At 62.4% G+C, this 21,834-nt stretch overlaps 1 protein-coding gene across 1 annotated transcript in view; it reads left to right on the top strand.

Annotated features, from left to right (window-relative positions):
• ATP4A (ATPase H+/K+ transporting subunit alpha) overlaps window positions 1-21,834 on the top strand; it is a 70,186-nt gene that overhangs the window by 23,689 nt on the left and 24,663 nt on the right. The window contains exons 12-18 of the mRNA XM_090128197.1: window positions 892-1,072; window positions 3,418-3,587; window positions 4,956-5,092; window positions 6,813-6,963; window positions 10,478-10,646; window positions 11,955-12,109; window positions 13,694-13,817. Coding sequence (XP_089984323.1) covers window positions 892-1,072; window positions 3,418-3,587; window positions 4,956-5,092; window positions 6,813-6,963; window positions 10,478-10,646; window positions 11,955-12,109; window positions 13,694-13,817 — 1,087 coding nt within the window. The remainder of the gene's footprint in view (window positions 1-891; window positions 1,073-3,417; window positions 3,588-4,955; window positions 5,093-6,812; window positions 6,964-10,477; window positions 10,647-11,954; window positions 12,110-13,693; window positions 13,818-21,834) is intronic.

Raw genomic sequence — 21,834 nt, forward strand, 5'->3', positions numbered from 1 at the left:
GGTTCCTGGGTGGTAATGGGGGGTTATGGGGGATTATGGGGGGTTATCAGGGGGTTATGGGGGGTTATGGGGGATTATAGGGGGGCTATGGGGGGTTATGGGGGTCTATGAGGGGTTATGGGGGCCTATGGGGGATAGTGGGGGGGTTATGGGGGATTATGGGGGTTATAGAGGGGCTTTGGGGGGTTATGAGGGTCTATGAGGGGTTCTGGGGGGTCTGGGGGGGTTCTGGGGGGCCTCTGGGGGGTTCTGGGGGGTTAATGGTGACCCCAGCCGCCCCCATCCCACAATGGGTCCGTGCATCTGAACCCATGTGACCCCACTGCAGCACCGTGATGCTCACCCCCCAAAAACGACCCCAAAAGACCCCAAAAGACCCCGACTGACCCCAAAAGACCCCAACTGTCCCCAGATGTCCCCCCACCCCCCATCTGCTGGTCTTGAAAGCGGGTCCTGCTGTGCAGCAGCACCGTGATGCTGACCGCCCAAAAACGACCCCAAAAGACCCCAAAACGACCCAAAAAGACCCCAAAAGACCAAGACTGACCCCGACTGACCCCGAAAGACCCCAAAAGACCCCAGCTGACCCCAGATGTCCCCAAACCCCCCAGCTGCTGGTCCCTAAAGCGGGTCCTGCTGCGCTGCAGCACCGTGATGCTGACCCCCCAAAACGACCCCCAAACGACCCCAAAACGACCCCAAAAGACCCCAAACGACCAAGACTGACCCCAACTGTCCCCAGATGTTCCCCCTCCCCCCATCTGCTGGTCCCTAAAGCGGGTCCTGCTGTGCTGCAGCACCGTGATGCTGACCCCCCAAAAACGACCCCAAACGACCCCAAAACGACCCCAAAAGACCCCAAACGACCCCAAATCCGCCGCCCCCCCCCAGCTGTCGGTGCACACGGCCGGCGATCGGCAGCTGCTGGTGCTGAAAGGAGCCCCGGAGCGCGTCCTGCTGCGCTGCAGCACCGTGATGCTGAAGGGCCAGGAGCTGCCCCTGGATCAGCAGTGGAGGGAGGCGTTCGAGGCGGCCTACAATGAGCTGGGGGGGAGGGGGGAGAGGGTGCTGGGTGAGTAGGGGGGGAGATGGGGGGGTGGGGGTATTGGGGGGAGGGGGGAGAGGGTGCTGGGTGAGTAGGGGGGGGGGAGATGAGTGGGGGGCTATTGGGGGGAGGGGGGAGAGGGTGCTGGGTGAGTAGGGGGGCGGAGATGGGGGGGTGGGGGGGTATTGGGGGGAGGGGGGAGTATTGGGGGAGGGGGAGAGGGTGCTGGGTGAGTACGGGGGGGGAGATGGGGGGGTGGGGGGTATTGGGGGAGGGGGGAGTATTGGGGGAGGGGGAGAGGGTGCTGGGTGAGTATGGGGGGGAGATGGGGGGGTTGGGGGGGTATTGGGGGGAGGGGGGAGTATTGGGGGAGGGGGAGAGGGTGCTGGGTGAGTAGGGGGGGAGATGGGGGGGTGGGGGTATTGGGGGGAGGGGGGAGAGGGTGCTGGGTGAGTAGGGGGGGGGAGATGAGTGGGGGGCTATTGGGGGGAGGGGGGAGAGGGTGCTGGGTGAGTAGGGGGGCGGAGATGGGGGGGTGGGGGGGTATTGGGGGGAGGGGGGAGTATTGGGGGAGGGGGAGAGGGTGCTGGGTGAGTACGGGGGGGGAGATGGGGGGGTGGGGGGTATTGGGGGAGGGGGGAGTATTGGGGGAGGGGGAGAGGGTGCTGGGTGAGTATGGGGGGGAGATGGGGGGGTTGGGGGGGTATTGGGGGGAGGGGGGAGTATTGGGGGAGGGGGAGAGGGTGCTGGGTGAGTACGGGGGGGTTGGGGGGTGGGTGGGGGGGAGGGGGAAGGGGAGAGGTGGGGGAGTATTGGGGGGAGGGGGGAGAGGGTGCTGGGTGAGTAGGGGGGGGAGGGTGGGGGGCTATTGGGGGGAGGGGGGAGAGGGTGCTGGGTGAGTAGGGGGGGCAGGGTGGGGGGGTGGGGGGGTATTGGGGGGAGGGGGGAGTATTGGGGGAGGGGGGAGAGGGTGCTGGGTGAGTAGGGGGGGGAGATGGGGGGGTGGGGGGTATTGGGGGAGGGGGGAGTATTGGGGGAGGGGGAGAGGGTGCTGGGTGAGTATGGGGGGGAGATGGGGGGGTTGGGGGGGTATTGGGGGAGGGGGGAGTATTGGAGGGAGGGGGGAGAGGGTGCTGGGTGAGTAGGGGGGGGGAGGGTGGGGGGGTGGGGGGTATTGGGGGGAGGGGGGAGAGGGTGCTGGGTGAGTACGGGGGGGGGAGGGTGGGGGGGTATTGGGGGGAGGGGAGATGGGGGAGTACTGGGGGGGAGGGGGGAGGGGGCACAGAGGGATGCGCTGTGGCTTCTGACGTCCCCGTGCCCCCCCATATCCTCCCCCCCCCCCAACGCCCCCCCACATACCCCCATATTTCCCCCCATACCCTCCCATACCCAACCCCCCCACCGCCCCATACACCCCATACCCCCCCATACCCCTCTAAACCCCCCCATATCCCCCCATACTCCCCATAACCCCCCCATACCCCCCCCATAACCCCCCCATACCCTTCTATACCCCCCCATACCCCTCTGTATCCCCCTTTACCCCTCTATACTCCCCCATATCCCCCCCCATAACCCCCCCTATACCCCTCTGTCCACCCCATACCCGTCTAATCCCCCCCATATCCCCCCCCATTACCCCCCCATATCCCCCCCATACCCCTCTATACCCCCCATAACCCCCCCCTATATCCCTCTAAACCCCCCCATATCCCCCCCCATACCTCCCCATATTCCCCCATACCCCTCTATACCCCCCCATAACCCCCCCCATAACCCCCCCCATACCCCTCTATCCCCCCCCATATTCCCCCCTTTACCCCTCTATACCCCCCCATAACCCCCCCTATACCCCTCTATCCCCCCCCATATTCCCCCCTATACCCCTCTATCCCCCGCCATACCCCCCATACCCCCCCATAACCCCCCCCATAACCCCCCCCATACCCCTCTATCCCCCCCCATATTCCCCCCTTTACCCCTCTATACCCCCCCATACCCCTCCATACCCCCCATATCCCCCCCATACCCCTCTATACCCCCCCATATCCCCCATATCCCCCCCTATACCCCCCCATATCCCCCCATACCCCTCATAACCCCCCTTTACCCCTCTATCCCCCCCCATATCCTCCCATACCCCCCCATAACCCCCCCATACTTCCCCATATCCCCCCCATACCCCCCCATATCCCCCATATCCCCCCTATACCCCCCCATATCCCCCCATATCCTCCCATACCCCCCCATATCCCCCCCCATACCCCCCCATACCCCCCATAACCCCCCCTTTACCCCTATATACCGCCCCATAACCCCCCTTTACCCCTCTATACCCCCCCATACCCCGCCCCCCCCGTGCCCCCCCCCAGGTTTCTGTGCCCGCTGGCTGCCTGCCGGCTCGGTGCCGGTGGGGACGGACCCCGAGGAGCTGCCCGAGGTGGCCACGGGGCTTTGCTTCGCCGGATTGGTGGCCATGATCGACCCCCCCAGGGCCACCGTCCCGCAGGCTGTGCTCAAGTGCAGGACGGCGGGGATCAGGGTGGGCTGGGGGGTCAATGGGGGCATTGGGGGCAATGGGGTCAATGGGGGTGATGGGGGCATTGGGGGCAATGGCGGCGTTGGGGTCAATGGGGGCGATGGGGTCAATGGGGGCAATGGGGGCGTTGGGGTCAATGGGGTCAATGGGGGCAATGGGGGCATTGGGGGTGATGAGGGCATTGGGGTCAATGGGGGCATTGGGGGCATTGGGGGCAATGGGGGCGTTGGGGTCAATGGGGGCAATGGGGGCAATGGGGGCATTGGGGGTGATGAGGGCATTGGGGTCAATGGGGGCATTGGGGGCATTGGGGGCAATGGGGGCGTTGGGGTCAATGGGGGCAATGGGGGTCAATGGGGGCAATGGGGGCATTGGGGGTGATGAGGGCATTGGGGGCAATGGGGGCAATGGGGGTCAATGGGGGCAATGGGGGCAATGGGGGTCAATGGGGGCAATGGGGGCGTTGGGGTCATTGGGGACAATGGGGGCAATGGGGGTCAATGGGGTCAATGGGGGCATTGGGGGTGATGGGGGCATTGGGGTCAATGGGGTCAATGGAAGCGTTGGGGTCAATGGGGGCATTGGGGTCATTGGGGTCAATGGGGGCATTAAGGGTGATGGGGGCATTGGGGTCAATTGGGTGAATGGGGTGAATGGGGGCATTGGGGTCAATGGGGTCAATGGGCTCAATGGGGTCTCGGGGCTCAATGGGATCAATAGGATCAATAGGATCAGTGGGGCTGAAGGTGGGGCTGTGCCCCACAGGTGATCATGGTGACGGGGGATCACCCCATCACGGCCAAAGCCATCGCGGCCGCCGTGGGGATCAGTGGGGTCAGTGGGGTCAATGGGGTCAGTGGCGTCAATGGGATCAGTGGGGTCAGTGGGGTCAATAGGATCAATGGGGTCAATGGAGCCAATGGGGTCGATGGGGTCAATGGGGCTCAATGGGATCAATGGGGTCATAGGAATCAATGGGATCAACGGGGCTCAATGGGCTCAATGGAGTCAATGGGATCAATGGGATCATAGGAATCAATGGAATCAACGGGGCTCAATGGGCTCAATGGAGTCAATGGAGTCAATGGAATCAGTGGGATCAATGGGGTCAATGGGATCAATGGCATCAATGGAGTCAATGCGATCAATGGGATCAATGGGGTCAATGGGATCAATGGGATCAATGGGGTCAATGGGGCTCAAAGGGATCAGTGGGGCTCAATGGCATCAATGGAGTCAATGCGATCAATGGGATCAATGGGGTCAATGGGATCAATGGGCTCAATGGGATCAGTGGGTCTCAATGGGATCAATGGGCTCAGTGGGTCTCAATGGGCTCAGTGGGGCTGAAGGTGGGGCTGTGCCCCACAGGTGATCATGGTGACGGGGGATCACCCCATCACGGCCAAAGCCATCGCGGCCGCCGTGGGGATCATCTCCGAGGGCAGCGAGACCCCCGACGAGGTGGCGGCGCGGCTCAGGGTCCCCATTGAGCGCGTGGAGCCGGGGTGAGCGGGGATGGGGGGCGGGGGGGGACGTGTGGGGCACGGCCCCAAAACGGATCTATGGGGGGCATGGAGCTGGGGGGTGGGGGGGGACGGATCTATGGGGTGTGGGGCACGGATCTATGGGGTGTGGGGCACGGCGCTATGGGGGGCATGGAGCCGGGGGGGGGGAATGTGTGGGGCAGGGTGCTATGGGGTTTGGGGCACGGATCTATGGGGTGTGGGGCATGGATCTATGGGGGGCACGGAGCTGGGGGGTGGGGGGGGGACGGATCTATGGGGTGTGGGGCACGGCGCTATGGGGGCATGGAGCTGGGGGGGGAATGTGTGGGGCAGGGCGCTATGGGGGGCATGGATCTATGGGGGGCACAGAGCTGGGGGGTGGGGGGGAACGGATCTATGGGGTGTGGGACATGGATCTATGGGGTATGGGGCACGGCACTATGGGGGGCATGGAGCCGGGGGAGGGAATGTGTGGGGTAGGGCGCTATGGGGTGTGGGGCACGGATCTATGGGGTGTGGGGCACAGTGCTATGGGGGGCATGGAGCTGGGGGGCACAGAGCTGGGGGGTGGGGGGGGACGGATCTATGGGGTGTGGGGCAGGGATCTATGGGGTGTGGGGCACGGCGCTATGGGGGGCACAGAGCTGGGGGGCAGGGGGGGACGTGTGGGGCACGGATCTATGGGGGGCACAGATCTATGGGGGGCAGGGGGCGGGGGGGGACGTGTGGGGCATGGCGCTATGGGGGGCATGGATCTATGGGGTGTTGGGCATGGATCTATGGGGAGGTGGGGGTACTTGTGGGTCACGGACCTATGGGGGGGTGGGGGGGTGTGGGGCACGGCCCAACTGGGGGCTGTGGGGGTGTAGGGCAGGGCTGATCGATGTGGGGCAGGGCTGGATGTGTGGGGCAGGGTGATGTGGGGCAGATGGATGTGGGGCAGGGTGATGTGGGGCAGGGCTGGATGTATGGGGCAGATCAGTGTGGGGCAGGGCTGGATGTGCGGGGCAGGGCGCTGTGGGTCAGGGCTGGCTGTGGGGCAGGGCTGGATGTGTGGGGCAGGGCGCTGTGGGGCAGGGCTGGATGTGTGGGGCAGGGCGCTGTGGGTCATGGCTCTGGGGCAGGGCACTGTGGGGCAGGGCTGTGGGGCAGGGGGCTGTGGGGCTGGCTATGGGGCAGGGCTGGCTGTGGGGCTGGCTGTGGGGCAGGGCGCTATGCGGCAGGGCTGTGGGGCAGGGCTGGCTGTGGGGCTGGCTGTGGGGCAGGGCTGGATATGTGGGGCAGGGCGCTATGGGGCAGGGCTGTGGGGCAGGGCTGGATGTGTGGGTCAGATTAATGTGGGTCAGGGCTGGCTGTGGGGCTGGCTGTGGGGCAGGGCCGTGGGTCAGGGCTGGCCGTGGGGCTGGCTGTGGGGCTGGCTGTGGGGCAGGGCTGGCTGTGGGGCAGGGCTGTGGGGCAGGGTTGGATGTGTGGGGCAGGGCGCTATGGGGCAGGGCTGGCTGTGGGGCAGGGCTGTGGGGGAGGGCGCTGTGGGGCAGGGCGGGATGTGGGGCAGGGCGCTGTGGGGCAGGGCTGTGGGACAGGGCTGGCTGTGGGGCAGGGCTGGCTGTGGGGCAGGGCGCTATGGGGCAGGGCTGTGGGGCAGGGCGCTATGGGGCAGGGCGCTGTGGGGCTGGTTATGGGGCAGGGCCGTGGGGCAGCGCTGACGCCCCGCACGCAGACAGGCGCGGGCGCGGGTGGTGACGGGCGCGGAGCTGGCGGCCATGGCCCCGGCCGCGCTGGAGGCGGCGCTCCGCTCGCACCCCGAAATGGTTTTCGCGCGGACGTCGCCGCAGCAGAAGCTCGTCATCGTGGAGAGCTGCCAGAAGCTGGTGCGGGGGGGGGGGGGGGACACATAGGACCCATAGGGACACAGAGGGACACATGGGGACACATGGGGACACATAGGGACTCATAGGGACACATAGGGACACATAGGGACTCATAGGGACCCACAGGGACCATAGAGACCCACAGGGACACAAAGGGACACATGGGGACCCATAGGGACTCATAGGGACACATAGGGACACATAGGGACTCATAGGGACACATAGGGACACATAGGGACACATGGGGACCATAGAGACCCATAGGGACACAAAGCGACACGTAGGGACCCATAGGGACCACAGAGACCCATAGGGACACATGGGGACACATAGAGACCCATAGGGACTCACAGGGACACATGGGGACCCATAGAGACCCATAGAGACCCACAGCGACCCATAGGGACACAGAGGGACCCACAGGGACCCACAGGGACACATAGGGACCCATGGGGACACATGGGGACACATAGGGACATGCGGGGACCCATAGACACTCATAGAGACCCATAGGGATCCATAGGGACCCATAGAGACCCATAGAAAACCACAGAGACTCATAGGGACCCATAGAGACCCATAGGGACACATTGGGACCCATGGGGACACATGGGGACCCATAGAGACCTATAGGGAGCCATAGAGACCCATAGGGACACATTGGGACCCATAGGGAAACATGGGGACCCATAGAGACACAGTGGGACCCATAGGGACCCATAGGAACACATAGAGATCCCATCCCCCCCATTGCCCCCAATGCCCCCATTTACCCCATTGCTCCCCATTGCCCCCAATCCCCCCATATCCCCCATATCCCCCTATTGCCCCCAATGCCCCCATTGCCCCATTGACCCCCTTACCCCCAATGCCCCCAATGCCCCCATTGCCCCCATTTCCCCCATTGCCCCCATTGCCCCCAATGCCCCCATTGCCCCCATTTCCCCCATTGCCCCCATTGCCCCCAATGCCCCCATTGCCCCCCTTACCCCCAATGCCCCCATTGCCCCCAATGCCCCCATTGCCCCCAATGCCCCCAAAGCCCCCATTGCCCCCATTGCCCCCCTTACCCCCAATGCCCCCATTGCCCCCATTTCCCCCATTGCCCCCATTGCCCCCATTGCCTCCATTGCCCCCATTGACCCCCTTACCCCCAATGCCCCCAATGCCCCCATTGCCCCCAATGCCCCCATTGCCCCCATTTCCCCCATTCCCCCCATTGCCCCCAATGCCCCCAATGCCCCCAATGCCCCCAATGCCCCCATTGCCCCCAATGCCCCCATTGCCCCCATTTCCCCCATTGCCCCCATTGCCCCCATTGCCCCCATTGCCCCCATTGCCCCCATTGCCTCCATTGCCCCCATTGCCCCCAATGCCCCCAATGCCCCCAATGCCCCCAATGCCCCCAATGCCCCCATTGCCCCCATTTCCCCCATTGCCCCCATTTCCCCCATTGCCCCCATTGCCCCCATTGCCTCCATTGCCCCCATTGACCCCCTTACCCCCAATGCCCCCAATGCCCCCATTGCCCCCAATGCCCCCATTGCCCCCATTGCCCCCATTGCCCCCATTGCCCCCAATGCCCCCATTGCCCCCATTGCCCCCATTCCCCCCAATGCCCCCATTGCCCCCATTGCCCCCATTGCCCCCAATGCCCCCATTGCCCCCATTGCCCCCAATTCCCCCACTGCCCCCATTGCCCCCAATGCCCCCAATGCCCCCATTGCCCCCAATGCCCCCATTGCCCCCATTGCCCCCATTGCCCCCATTCCCCCCATTGACTCCATTCCCCCCAAGTCCCCCATTGCCCCCATTGCCCCCAATGCCCCCATTGCCCCCATTGCCCCCATTGCCCCCATTGCCCCCAATGCCCCCATTGCCCCCATTGCCCCCATTGCCCCCAATGCCCCCAAAGCCCCCATTGCCCCCAATGCCCCCCTTACCCCCAATGCCCCCATTGCCCCCATTTCCCCCATTGCCCCCATTGCCCCCATTGCCTCCATTGCCCCCATTGACCCCCTTACCCCCAATGCCCCCAATGCCCCCATTGCCCCCAATGCCCCCATTGCCCCCATTGCCCCCATTGCCCCCATTGCCCCCAATGCCCCCATTGCCCCCATTCCCCCCAATGCCCCCATTGCCCCCATTGCCCCCAATGCCCCCATTGCCCCCATTGCCCCCATTCCCCCCAATGCCCCCATTGCCCCCATTGCCCCCATTGCCCCCAATGCCCCCATTGCCCCCATTGCCCCCAATTCCCCCACTGCCCCCATTGCCCCCAATGCCCCCAATGCCCCCATTGCCCCCAATGCCCCCATTGCCCCCATTGCCCCCATTGCCCCCATTCCCCCCATTGACTCCATTCCCCCCAAGTCCCCCATTGCCCCCATTGCCCCCAATGCCCCCATTGCCCCCATTGCCCCCATTGCCCCCATTGCCTCCATTGCCCCCATTGCCCCCATTCCCCCCATTGCCCCCATTCCCCCCAATGCCCCCAATGCCCCCAATGCCCCCATTCCCCCCATTGCCCCCAATGCCCCCAATGCCCCCAATGCCCCCAATGCCCCCATTGCCCCCATTCCCCCCAATGCCCCCATTGCCCCCATTCCCCCCAATGCCCCCAATGCCCCCATTGCCCCCATTGCCCCCATTGCCTCCATTGCCCCCATTGCCCCCATTCCCCCCATTGCCCCCATTCCCCCCAATGCCCCCAATGCCCCCAATGCCCCCATTCCCCCCAATGCCCCCATTGCCCCCAATGCCCCCATTGCCCCCATTGCCCCCATTCCCCCCAATGCCCCCATTGCCCCCATTGCCCCCATTGCCCCCAATGCCCCCATTGCCCCCATTGCCCCCAATTCCCCCACTGCCCCCATTGCCCCCAATGCCCCCAATGCCCCCATTGCCCCCAATGCCCCCATTGCCCCCATTGCCCCCATTGCCCCCATTCCCCCCATTGACTCCATTCCCCCCAAGTCCCCCATTGCCCCCATTGCCCCCAATGCCCCCATTGCCCCCATTGCCCCCATTGCCCCCATTGCCTCCATTGCCCCCATTGCCCCCATTCCCCCCATTGCCCCCATTCCCCCCAATGCCCCCAATGCCCCCAATGCCCCCATTCCCCCCATTGCCCCCAATGCCCCCAATGCCCCCAATGCCCCCAATGCCCCCATTGCCCCCAATGCCCCCATTGCCCCCATTGCCCCCATTCCCCCCAATGCCCCCAATGCCCCCATTGCCCCCATTGCCCCCAATGCCCCCATTGCCCCCATTGCCCCCAATGCCCCCAATGCCCCCAATGCCCCCATTTCTCCCAATGCCCCCAATGCCCCCATTGCCCCCATTGCCCCCATTCCCCCCATTGACTCCATTCCCCCCAAGTCCCCCATTGCCCCCATTGCCCCCATTGCCCCCAATGCCCCCATTGTCCCCATTTCTCCCAATCTCCCCAATGCCCCCATTGCCCCCATTGCCCCCATTGCCCCCACCGACCCCCCACCCCCCCCCACCCCAGGGCGCCATCGTGGCGGTGACGGGGGACGGGGTGAACGACTCCCCGGCGCTGAAGAAGGCGGACATCGGGGTGGCCATGGGCATCGCCGGCTCCGACGCGGCCAAAAACGCGGCCGACATGATTCTGCTGGACGACAACTTCGCCTCCATCGTCACCGGCGTGGAGCAGGGTGGGGGGCGGGGGGGCAATGGGGGGAGGTGGGAGGGTGGGGGGGTGGGAAGGAGGGGGGGGCAATGGGGGGAGGTGATGGGGTGGGGGGTGGGGTGGGAAGGGGGGGCAATGGGGGGAGGTGGGGGGTGGGGAGGAAGGGGGGGTAATGGGGGGAGGTGGGGGGTGGGGGGCTGGGAAGAAAGGGGGGCAATGGGGGGAGGTGGGGGGGCGGGGGGGGCTGGGGGGCTGGGGGGGTGGGAAGGAAGGGGGGGCAATGGGGGGGGTGGGGAGGAAGGGGGGGCAATGGGGGGAGGTAGGGGGGTGGGGGGATGTGGGGTGGGGGAGGTCTATGGGGTCTCTATGGGTCTCTATGGGTCTCTATGGGGGACCTGTGGGGTTTCTATGGGTCTCTGTGGGGTGTCTATGGGTCTTTATGGGTCCCTATGAGTCTCTATGAGGTTCCATGAGTTCCTATGGGTCTCTATGGGTGTCGATGGGTTGCTATGGGTCTCTGTGGGTCCCTATGGGTCTCTATGGGTCTCTATGAGTCTCTATGTGTCCCTGTGGGTCTCTATGGGTCTCTATGGGTCTCTGTGGGGCCTCTATGGGTCTCTATGGGTGTTGATGGGGTCCCTATGGGTCTCTATGGGTCTCTGTGGGGTCTCTATGGGTCTCTGTGGGTCCCTATGGGTCGCTATGGGTCCCTGTGGGTCTGTATGGGTATCTGTGGGGTCTCTATGGGTCTCTTTGGGTCTCTATGGGTGTTGATGGGGTCTCTATGGGTCTCTGTGGGTCTGTATGGGTCGCTATTTGTCTCTGTGGGTCCCTATGGGTCTCTATGGGTCCCTATGTGTCCCTATGTGTCCCTGTGGGTCTCTATGGGTGTCGATGGGGTCTCTATGGGTCTCTATGGGTCTCTGTGGGGTCTCTATGGGTCTCTATGGGTGTCGATGGGGTCTCTATGGGTCTCTGTGGGTCCCTATGGGTCTCTATGGGTCCCTGTGGGGTCTCTATGGGTCTCTATGGGTCTCTATGGGTGTTGATGGGGTCTCTATGGGTCCCTATGGGTCGCTATGGGTCCCTGTGGGTCCCTATGCGTCACTATGGGTCTCTATGGGTCCCTATGGGTCGCTATGGGTCTCTATGGGTCCCTATGTGTCCCGGTGGGTCTCTATGGGTCTCTATGGGTCCTCTATATGGGTCTCTATGGGTGTCGATGGGGTCTCTATGGGTCCCTATGGGTCTCTATGTGTCTGTATGGGCCCCTATGCGTCGCTCTGGGTCCCGGTGCGCCACCCACTGTCCGCGCTGTGGCGCCGCCCCCCAGGCCGGCTGATCTTCGACAACCTGAAGAAGTCGATCGCCTACACGCTGACCAAGAACATCCCGGAGCTGACGCCGTACCTCATCTACATCACGGCCAGCGTCCCGCTGCCGCTGGGCTGCATCACCATCCTCTTCATCGAGCTCTGCACCGACATCGTGAGCGCAGCGCCTGCCCCACCGACACCCTGCCTGCCCCACACATCGCCTGCCCCACGGATCCCCTGCCCCACACATCGCCTGCCCCACTGATCCCCTGTCCCATGGATCCCCTGCCTGCCTCATGGATTTCCTGTCCCACTGATCCCCTGCCCCACACATCGCCTGCCCCACAGATTCCCTGTCCCATGGATCCCCTGCCTGCCTCATGGATTTCCTGTCCCACTGATCCCCTGCCCCACACATCGCCTGCCCCACTGATCCCCTGTCCCATGGATCCCCTGCCTGCCTCATGGATTTCCTGTCCCACTGATCCCCTGCCCCACCGACCCCTGCCCCATGGATCCACTGCCCCACGGATCCCCTGCCCCACGGATCCCCTGCCCCACGGATCCCCTGCCCCACACATCACCTGTCCCACTGATCCCCTGTCCCACGGATCCCCTGCCCCACACATCCCCTGCCCCACCAATCCCCTGCCTGCCTCATGGATTTCCTGTCCCACTGATCCCCTGCCCCACGGATCCCCTGCCCCACACATCCCCTGCCCCATGGATCCCCTGCCCCACACATCCCCTGCCCCACGGATCCCCTGCCCCACCGACCCCCTGCCCCACGGATCCCCTGCCCCACCGACCCCCTGCCCCACGGATCCCCTGCCCCACCGATCCCCTGTCCCACACATCCCCTGCCCCACACATCCCCTGCCTGCCCCATGGATCCCCTGCCCCATGGATCCCCATTCATCCCATTCACCCCATTCACCCCATTCCCCCCAATGTCCCCATTCACCCCATTGACCCCACTGTCCCCCTTATCCCCATTCATCCCAATGTCCCCATTCACCCCAGTGTCCCCATTAACCTCATTGTCCCCATTCACCCCACTGACCCCATTCACCCCACTGACCCCATTCACCCCAATGATCCCATTCACCCCAAAGTCCCCATTCACCCCATTCACCCCATTGTCCCCCTTATCCCCATTCATCCCAATGTCCCCATTCACCCCAGTGTCCCCATTAACCTCATTGTCCCCATTCACCCCACTGACCCCATTCACCCCACTGACCCCATTCACCCCAATGATCCCATTCACCCCAAAGTCCCCATTCACCCCATTCACCCCATTGTCCCCCTTATCCCCATTCATCCCAATGTCCCCATTCACCCCAGTGTCCCCATTCACCTCATTGTCCCCATTCACCCCACTGACCCCATTCACCCCAATGATCCCATTCACCCCAAAGTCCCCATTCACCCCATTCACCCCATTGTCCCCCTTATCCCCATTCATCCCAATGTCCCCATTCACCCCAGTGTCCCCATTAACCTCATTGTCCCCATTGACCCCATTGACCCCATTCACCCCAATGATCCCATTCACCCCAAAGTCCCCATTCACCCCATTCACCCCACTGTCCCCCTTATCCCCATTCCCCCCAATGTCCCCATTCACCCATTGACCCCATTGACCCTATTATCCCCATTCACCCCAATGATCCCACACCCCCCGTACCCCCCATATCCCCCCGTACCCCCCCACCCCCCCACCCCCCCTAACTCCCCCCCCTCCCCCCCCCAGTTCCCCTCGGTCTCCCTGGCCTACGAACGGGCTGAGAGCGACATCATGCACCTGAAACCCCGCAACCCCCGCAAGGACCGCCTGGTCAACGAGCCGCTGGCGGCATATTCCTATTTCCAGATCGGTAGGGGGGGGCAATGGGGTCAATGGGGGGAATGGGGTCAATGGGGGCGTGGGGGTCAATGGGGTCAATGGGGATGTTGGGGTGAATGGGGTGAATGGGGGTGTTGGGGTCAATGGGGTCAATGGGGTCAATGGGGTGAATGGGGGTGTTGGGGTCAATGGGGTCAATGGGGTGAATGGGGACGTGGGGGTCAATGGGGTCAATGGGGTCAATGGGGGGAATGGGGTGAATGGGGGCGTGGGGGTCAATGGGGGGAATGGGGGGAATGGGGTGAATGGGGGCATTGGGGTCAATGGAGTCAATGGGGTCAATGGGGTGAATGGGGACATGGGGGTCAATGGGGTGAATGGGGTCAATGGGGTGAATGGGGACATGGGGGTCAATGGGGGTCAATGGGGTCAATGGGGGGAATGGGATGAATGGGGTGAATGGGGGTGTTGGGGTCAATGGGGTCAATAGGGTCAATGGGGACATGGGGGTGAATGGGGTCAATGGGGATGTTGGGGTGAATGGGGTGAATGGGATCAATGGGGTCAATGGAGGACATGGGGGTCAATGGGGTGAATGGGGACATTGGGATGAATGGGGTCAATGGGGACATGGGGGTGAATGGGGTCAGTGGGGTCAGTGGGGTCAATGGGGTGAATGGGATGAATGGGGACCCCATTCCCCCCATAACCCCATTTGCCTCAATAAGCCCCCATTCCCCCATAACCCCATCAAACCCCCACAACCCCATAACCACATAAATCCCCCATCACCCCATACCTCCATCACCCCATCACCCCATCACCCCATAACCCAACTACACCCCCATAACCCCATCAAACCCCCATAACCCCAAAACCCCACCAAACCCCCATCACCCCATAGCCCCATCACCCCATCACCCCATCACCCCATAACCCCACAACACCCCCATGTCCCCATCAAACCCCCATAACCCCATAAAACTCCCATTCCCCCATACTCCCATACCCCCACAACCCCCCAAAACCCCCCCAAACCCCACAAACCCCACAAAACCCCCCAAACCCCACAAAACCCACAAACCCCACAAACCCCACAAACCCCCCAAATCCCCCAAACCCCACAAACCCCACAAACCCCCCAAAGCTCCCCAAACCCCCCAAAACCCCACGAACCCCACAACCCCACAAACCCCCACAACCCCACAAACCCCACAAACCCCACAACCCCACAAACCCCCAAAAGCCCCCAATACCCCACAAACCCCACAAACCCCACAACCCCACAAACCCCACAAACCCCACAACCCCACAACCCCACAACCCCACAAACCCCACAAATCCCACAACCCCCCAAACCCCCCAAACCCCCCAAACCCCACAACCCCACAACCCCACAAACCCCCAAACCCACCAAAGCCCCCCAAACCCCACAACCCCACAAACCCCACAAACCCCACAAACCCCCCAAACCCCACAACCCCACAAACCCCCCAAACCCCACAAACCCCACAAACCCCACAACCCTACAAACCCCACAAAACCCACAACCCCACAAACCCCACAAACCCCCCAAAACCCCCCAAACCCCACAACCCCCCAAACCCCACAACCCCACAAACCCCACAACCCCACAAACCCCCCAAACCCCACAAACCCCACAAACCCCCCCAAACCCCCCAAACCCCCCAAAGCCCCCAAAACCCCCCAAACCCCCAAACCCCACAAACCCCCCAAACCCCACAAACCCCCCAAACCCCACAAACCCCCCAAAACCCCCCAAACCCCACAAACCCCCAAACCCCACAAACCCCACAAACCCCCAAAAACCCCCCAAACCCCACAACCCCACAAACCCCACAACCCCACAAACCCCACAAACCCCCCAAACCCAACCCCACAAACCCCACAAACCCCCACAAACCCCCCAAACCCCACAACCCCACAAACCCCCCAAAACCCCACAAACCCCACAACCCCACAAACCCCACAACCCCACAAAACCCCACAAACCCCACAAACCCCACAACCCCACAACCCCACAAACCCCCAAACCCAGCAAAGCCCCCCAAACCCCACAACCCCACAAACCCACAAACCCCACAACCCCACAAACCCCACAAACCCCACAACTCCACAAACCCCACAAACCCCACAACCCCACAAAGCCCACAACCCCACAAACCTCACAAACCCCACAACCCCACAACCCCACAAACCCCACAAACCCCACAACCCCACAAACCCCCACAAACCCCACAAACCCCACAAACCCCACAACCCCACAAACCCCCCAAAGCCCCCCAAACCCCACAACCCCACAAACCCACAAAGCCCACAACCCCACAAACCCCCCAAACCCCCCAAACCCAACCCCACAAACCCCACAAACCCCCACAAACCCCCCAAACCCCACAACCCCACAAACCCCACAAACCCCCCCAAACCCCACAACCCCACAAACCCCAAAACCCCACAACCCCCTAAATCCCCCAAACCCCACAACCCCCTAAATCCCCCAAACCCCACAAACCCCACAAACCCCCCAAACCCCCCAAACCCCCCAAATCCCCCAAACCCCACAAACCCCACAAACCCCCCAAAACCCCCCAAACCCCCCAAACCCCCCAAACCCCACAAACCCCACAACCCCACAAACCCCACAAACCCACCAAAGCCCCCCAAACCCCACAACCCCACAAACCCACAAACCCCACAAACCCCACAAACCCCCCAAACCCCACAAACCCCCCCAAACCCCCCAAACCCCCCAAAACCCCCAAAACCCCCCAAACCCCCAAACCCCACAAACCCCCCAAACCCCACAAACCCCACAAACCCCACAAACCCCCCAAAACCCCCCAAACCCCACAAACCCCCAAACCCCACAAACCCCACAAACCCCCCAAAACCCCCCAAACCCCACAACCCCACAAACCCCACAACCCCACAAACCCCACAAACCCCACAAACCCCACAAACCCCCACAAACCCCCCAAACCCAACCCCACAAACCCCACAAACCCCCACAAACCCCCCAAACCCCACAACCCCACAAACCCCCCAAACCCCACAAACCCCACAACCCCACAAACCCCCCAAACCCCCCAAAACCCCACAAACCCCACAACCCCACAAACCCCACAACCCCACAAAACCCCACAAACCCCACAAACCCCACAACCCCACAACCCCACAAACCCCCAAACCCAGCAAAGCCCCCCAAACCCCACAACCCCACAAACCCACAAACCCCACAACCCCACAAACCCCACAAACCCCACAACTCCACAAACCCCACAAACCCCACAACCCCACAAAGCCCACAACCCCACAAACCTCACAAACCCCACAACCCCACAACCCCACAAACCCCACAAACCCCACAACCCCACAAACCCCCACAAACCCCACAAACCCCACAAACCCCACAACCCCACAAACCCCCCAAAGCCCCCCAAACCCCACAACCCCACAAACCCACAAAGCCCACAACCCCACAAACCCCCCAAACCCCCCAAACCCAACCCCACAAACCCCACAAACCCCCACAAACCCCCCAAACCCCACAACCCCACAAACCCCACAAACCCCCCAAAACCCCCCAAACCCCACAAAACCCCACAACCCCACAAACCCCACAACCCCCCAAACCCCCCAAACCCCACAACCCCACAAACCCCACAAACCCCCCAAAACCCCACAACCCCACAAACCCCAAAACCCCACAACCCCCTAAATCCCCCAAACCCCACAACCCCCTAAATCCCCCAAACCCCACAAACCCCACAAACCCCCCAAACCCCCCAAACCCCCCAAATCCCCCAAACCCCACAAACCCCACAAACCCCCCAAAACCCCCCAAACCCCCCAAACCCCACAAACCCCACAAACCCCACAACCCCACAAACCCCACAAACCCACCAAAGCCCCCCAAACCCCACAACCCCACAAACCCACAAACCCCACAACCCCACAACCCCACAAACCCCACAACCCCACAAACCCCCCAAACCCCACAAACCCCACAACCCCACAAACCCCACAAACCCCACAAACCCCACAACCCCACAAACCCCACAAACCCCACAACCCCACAAACCCCCACAAACCCCACAAACCCCACAAACCCCACAACCCCACAAACCCCCCAAACCCCACAAACCCCACAAACCCCACAACCCCCACAAACCCCACAACCCCACAAACCCCACAAACCCCACAACCCCACAAACCCCCACAAACCCCACAAACCCCACAAACCCCACAACCCCACAACCCCACAAACCCCACAACCCCACAAACCCCCCAAACCCCACAAACCCCACAACCCCACAACCCCACAAACCCCACAACCCCACAAACCCCACAAACCCCACAACCCCACAACCCCACAACCCCACAAACCCCACAAATCCCACAACCCCCCAAACCCCCCAAACCCCCCAAACCCCACAAACCCCACAAACCCCACAACCCCACAAACCCCCAAACCCACCAAAGCCCCCCAAACCCCACAACCCCACAAACCCCACAAACCCCACAAACCCCCCAAACCCCACAACCCCACAAACCCCCCAAACCCCACAAACCCCACAAACCCCACAACCCTACAAACCCCACAAAACCCACAACCCCACAAACCCCACAAACCCCACAACCCCACAACCCCACAACCCCACAAACCCCCCAAACCCCCCAAACCCCCCAAACCCCACAAACCCCACAAACCCCCCAAAACCCCCCAAACCCCACAACCCCCCAAACCCCACAACCCCACAAACCCCACAACCCCACAAACCCCCCAAACCCCACAAACCCCACAAACCCCCCCAAACCCCCCAAACCCCCCAAAGCCCCCAAAACCCCCCAAACCCCCAAACCCCACAAACCCCCCAAACCCCACAAACCCCACAAACCCCCCAAAACCCCCCAAACCCCACAAACCCCCAAACCCCACAAACCCCACAAACCCCCCAAAACCCCACAAACCCCACAAACCCCACAAACCCCCCAAAACCCCCAAACCCCACAAACCCCCAAACCCAACACCACAAACCCCACAAACCCCCACAAACCCCCCAAACCCCACAAACCCCACAACCCCACAAACCCCCCAAACCCCACAAACCCCACAAACCCCACAACCCCCACAAACCCCACAACCCCACAAACCCCACAAACCCCACAACCCCACAAACCCCCACAAACCCCACAAACCCCACAAACCCCACAACCCCACAACCCCACAAACCCCACAACCCCACAAACCCCCCAAACCCCACAAACCCCACAACCCCACAACCCCACAAACCCCACAACCCCACAAACCCCACAAACCCCACAACCCCACAACCCCACAACCCCACAAACCCCACAAATCCCACAACCCCCCAAACCCCCCAAACCCCCCAAACCCCACAACCCCACAAACCCCACAAACCCCACAAACCCCCCAAACCCCACAAACCCCACAACCCCACAACCCCACAAACCCCCCAAACCCCACAAACCCCACAAACCCCACAACCCCACAACCCCACAACCCCACAAACCCCACAAACCCCACAAACCCCCCAAAACCCCCCAAACCCCACAAACCCCACAACCCCACAACCCCACAAACCCCACAACCCCACAAACCCCCCAAACCCCACAAACCCCACAAACCCCACAAACCCCACAACCCCCACAAACCCCACAACCCCACAAACCCCACAAACCCCACAACCCCACAAACCCCCACAAACCCCACAAACCCCACAAACCCCACAACCCCACAACCCCACAAACCCCACAACCCCACAAACCCCCCAAACCCCACAAACCCCACAACCCCACAACCCCACAAACCCCACAACCCCACAAACCCCACAAACCCCACAACCCCACAACCCCACAACCCCACAAACCCCACAAATCCCACAACCCCCCAAACCCCCCAAACCCCCCAAACCCCACAACCCCACAAACCCCACAAACCCCACAAACCCCCCAAACCCCACAAACCCCACAACCCCACAACCCCACAAACCCCCCAAACCCCACAAACCCCACAAACCCCACAACCCCACAACCCCACAACCCCACAAACCCCACAAACCCCACAAACCCCCCAAAACCCCCCAAACCCCACAAACCCCACAACCCCACAAACCCCCCAAACCCCACAAACCCACAAACCCCACAACCCCACAAACCCCCCAAACCCCACAAACCCCACAACCCCACAAACCCCACAAACCCCACAACCCCACAAACCCCACAAACCCCACAAACCCCACAAACCCCCCAAACCCCACAAACCCCACAAACCCCACAACCCCACAACCCCACAACCCCACAAACCCCACAAACCCCACAAACCCCCCAAAACCCCCCAAACCCCACAAACCCCACAACCCCACAAACCCCCCAAACCCCACAAACCCCACAACCCCACAAACCCCCCAAAACCCCACAACCCCACAAACCCCACAAACCCACCAAAGACCCCCAAACCCCACAACCCCACAAACCCACAAACACCACAACCCCACAAACCCCACAAACCCCACAACTCCACAAACCCCACAACCCCACAAACCCCCCAAACCCAACCCCACAAACCCCACAAACCCCCACAAACCCCCCAAACCCCACAAACCCCACAAACCCCACAACCCCACAACCCCACAAACCCCACAACCCCACAAACCCCCCAAACCCAACCCCACAAACCCCACAACCCCACAACCCCACAAACCCCACAACCCCACAAACCCCACAAACCCCACAAACCCCCCAAACCCCACAACCCCACAACCCCACAAACCCCCCAAACCCAACCCCACAAACCCCACAAACCCCCACAAACCCCCCAAACCCCACAAACCCCACAAACCCCACAACCCCACAACCCCACAAACCCCCCAAACCCCACAAACCCCACAAACCCCACAAACCCCACAAACCCCACAACCCCACAACCCCACAAACCCCCCAAACCCCACAAACCCCACAAACCCCACAACCCCACAACCCCACAACCCCACAAACCCCACAAACCCCACAAACCCCCCAAAACCCCCCAAACCCCACAAACCCCACAACCCCACAAACCCACCAAAGCCCCCCAAACCCCACAACCCCACAGACCCACAAACCCCACAACCCCACAAACCCCACAACCCCACAAACCCCACAAACCCCACAACCCCACAAACCCCCCAAACCCCCCAAAACCCCCCAAACCCCACAAACCCCACAACCCCACAAACCCCCCAAACCCCACAAACCCCACAAACCCCCCAAACCCCACAAACCCCACAACCCCACAACCCCACAAACCCCCCAAACCCCACAAACCCCACAAACCCCACAACCCCACAACCCCACAAACCCCACAAACCCCACAAACCCCCCAAAACCCCCCAAACCCCACAAACCCCACAACCCCACAAACCCCCCAAACCCCACAAACCCCACAACCCCACAACCCCACAACCCCACAAACCCCACAAACCCCACAAACCCCCCAAAACCCCCCAAACCCCACAAACCCCACAACCCCACAAACCCACCAAAGCCCCCCAAACCCCACAACCCCACAGACCCACAAACCCCACAACCCCACAAACCCCACAACCCCCCAAACCCCACAAACCCCACAAACCCCACAACCCCACAACCCCACAACCCCACAAACCCCACAAACCCCACAAACCCCCCAAAACCCCCCAAACCCCACAAACCCCACAACCCCACAAACCCCCCAAACCCCACAAACCCCACAACCCCACAAACCCCCCAAACCCCCCAAAACCCCACAACCCCACAAACCCCACAAACCCCACAACCCCACAAACCCCACAAACCCCACAAACCCCCCAAACCCCACAAACCCCACAAACCCCACAACCCCACAACCCCACAAACCCCACAAACCCCACAAACCCCCCAAACCCCACAAACCCCACAAACCCCACAAACCCCACAACCCCACAAACCCCACAAACCCCACAACCCCACAAACCCCCCAAACCCAACCCCACAAACCCCACAACCCC

This window comes from Phasianus colchicus, chromosome 32, assembly GCF_987193195.1.
Source record: "Phasianus colchicus chromosome 32, bPhaCol1.hap1.1, whole genome shotgun sequence".
Lineage (NCBI taxonomy): Eukaryota > Metazoa > Chordata > Aves > Galliformes > Phasianidae > Phasianus > Phasianus colchicus.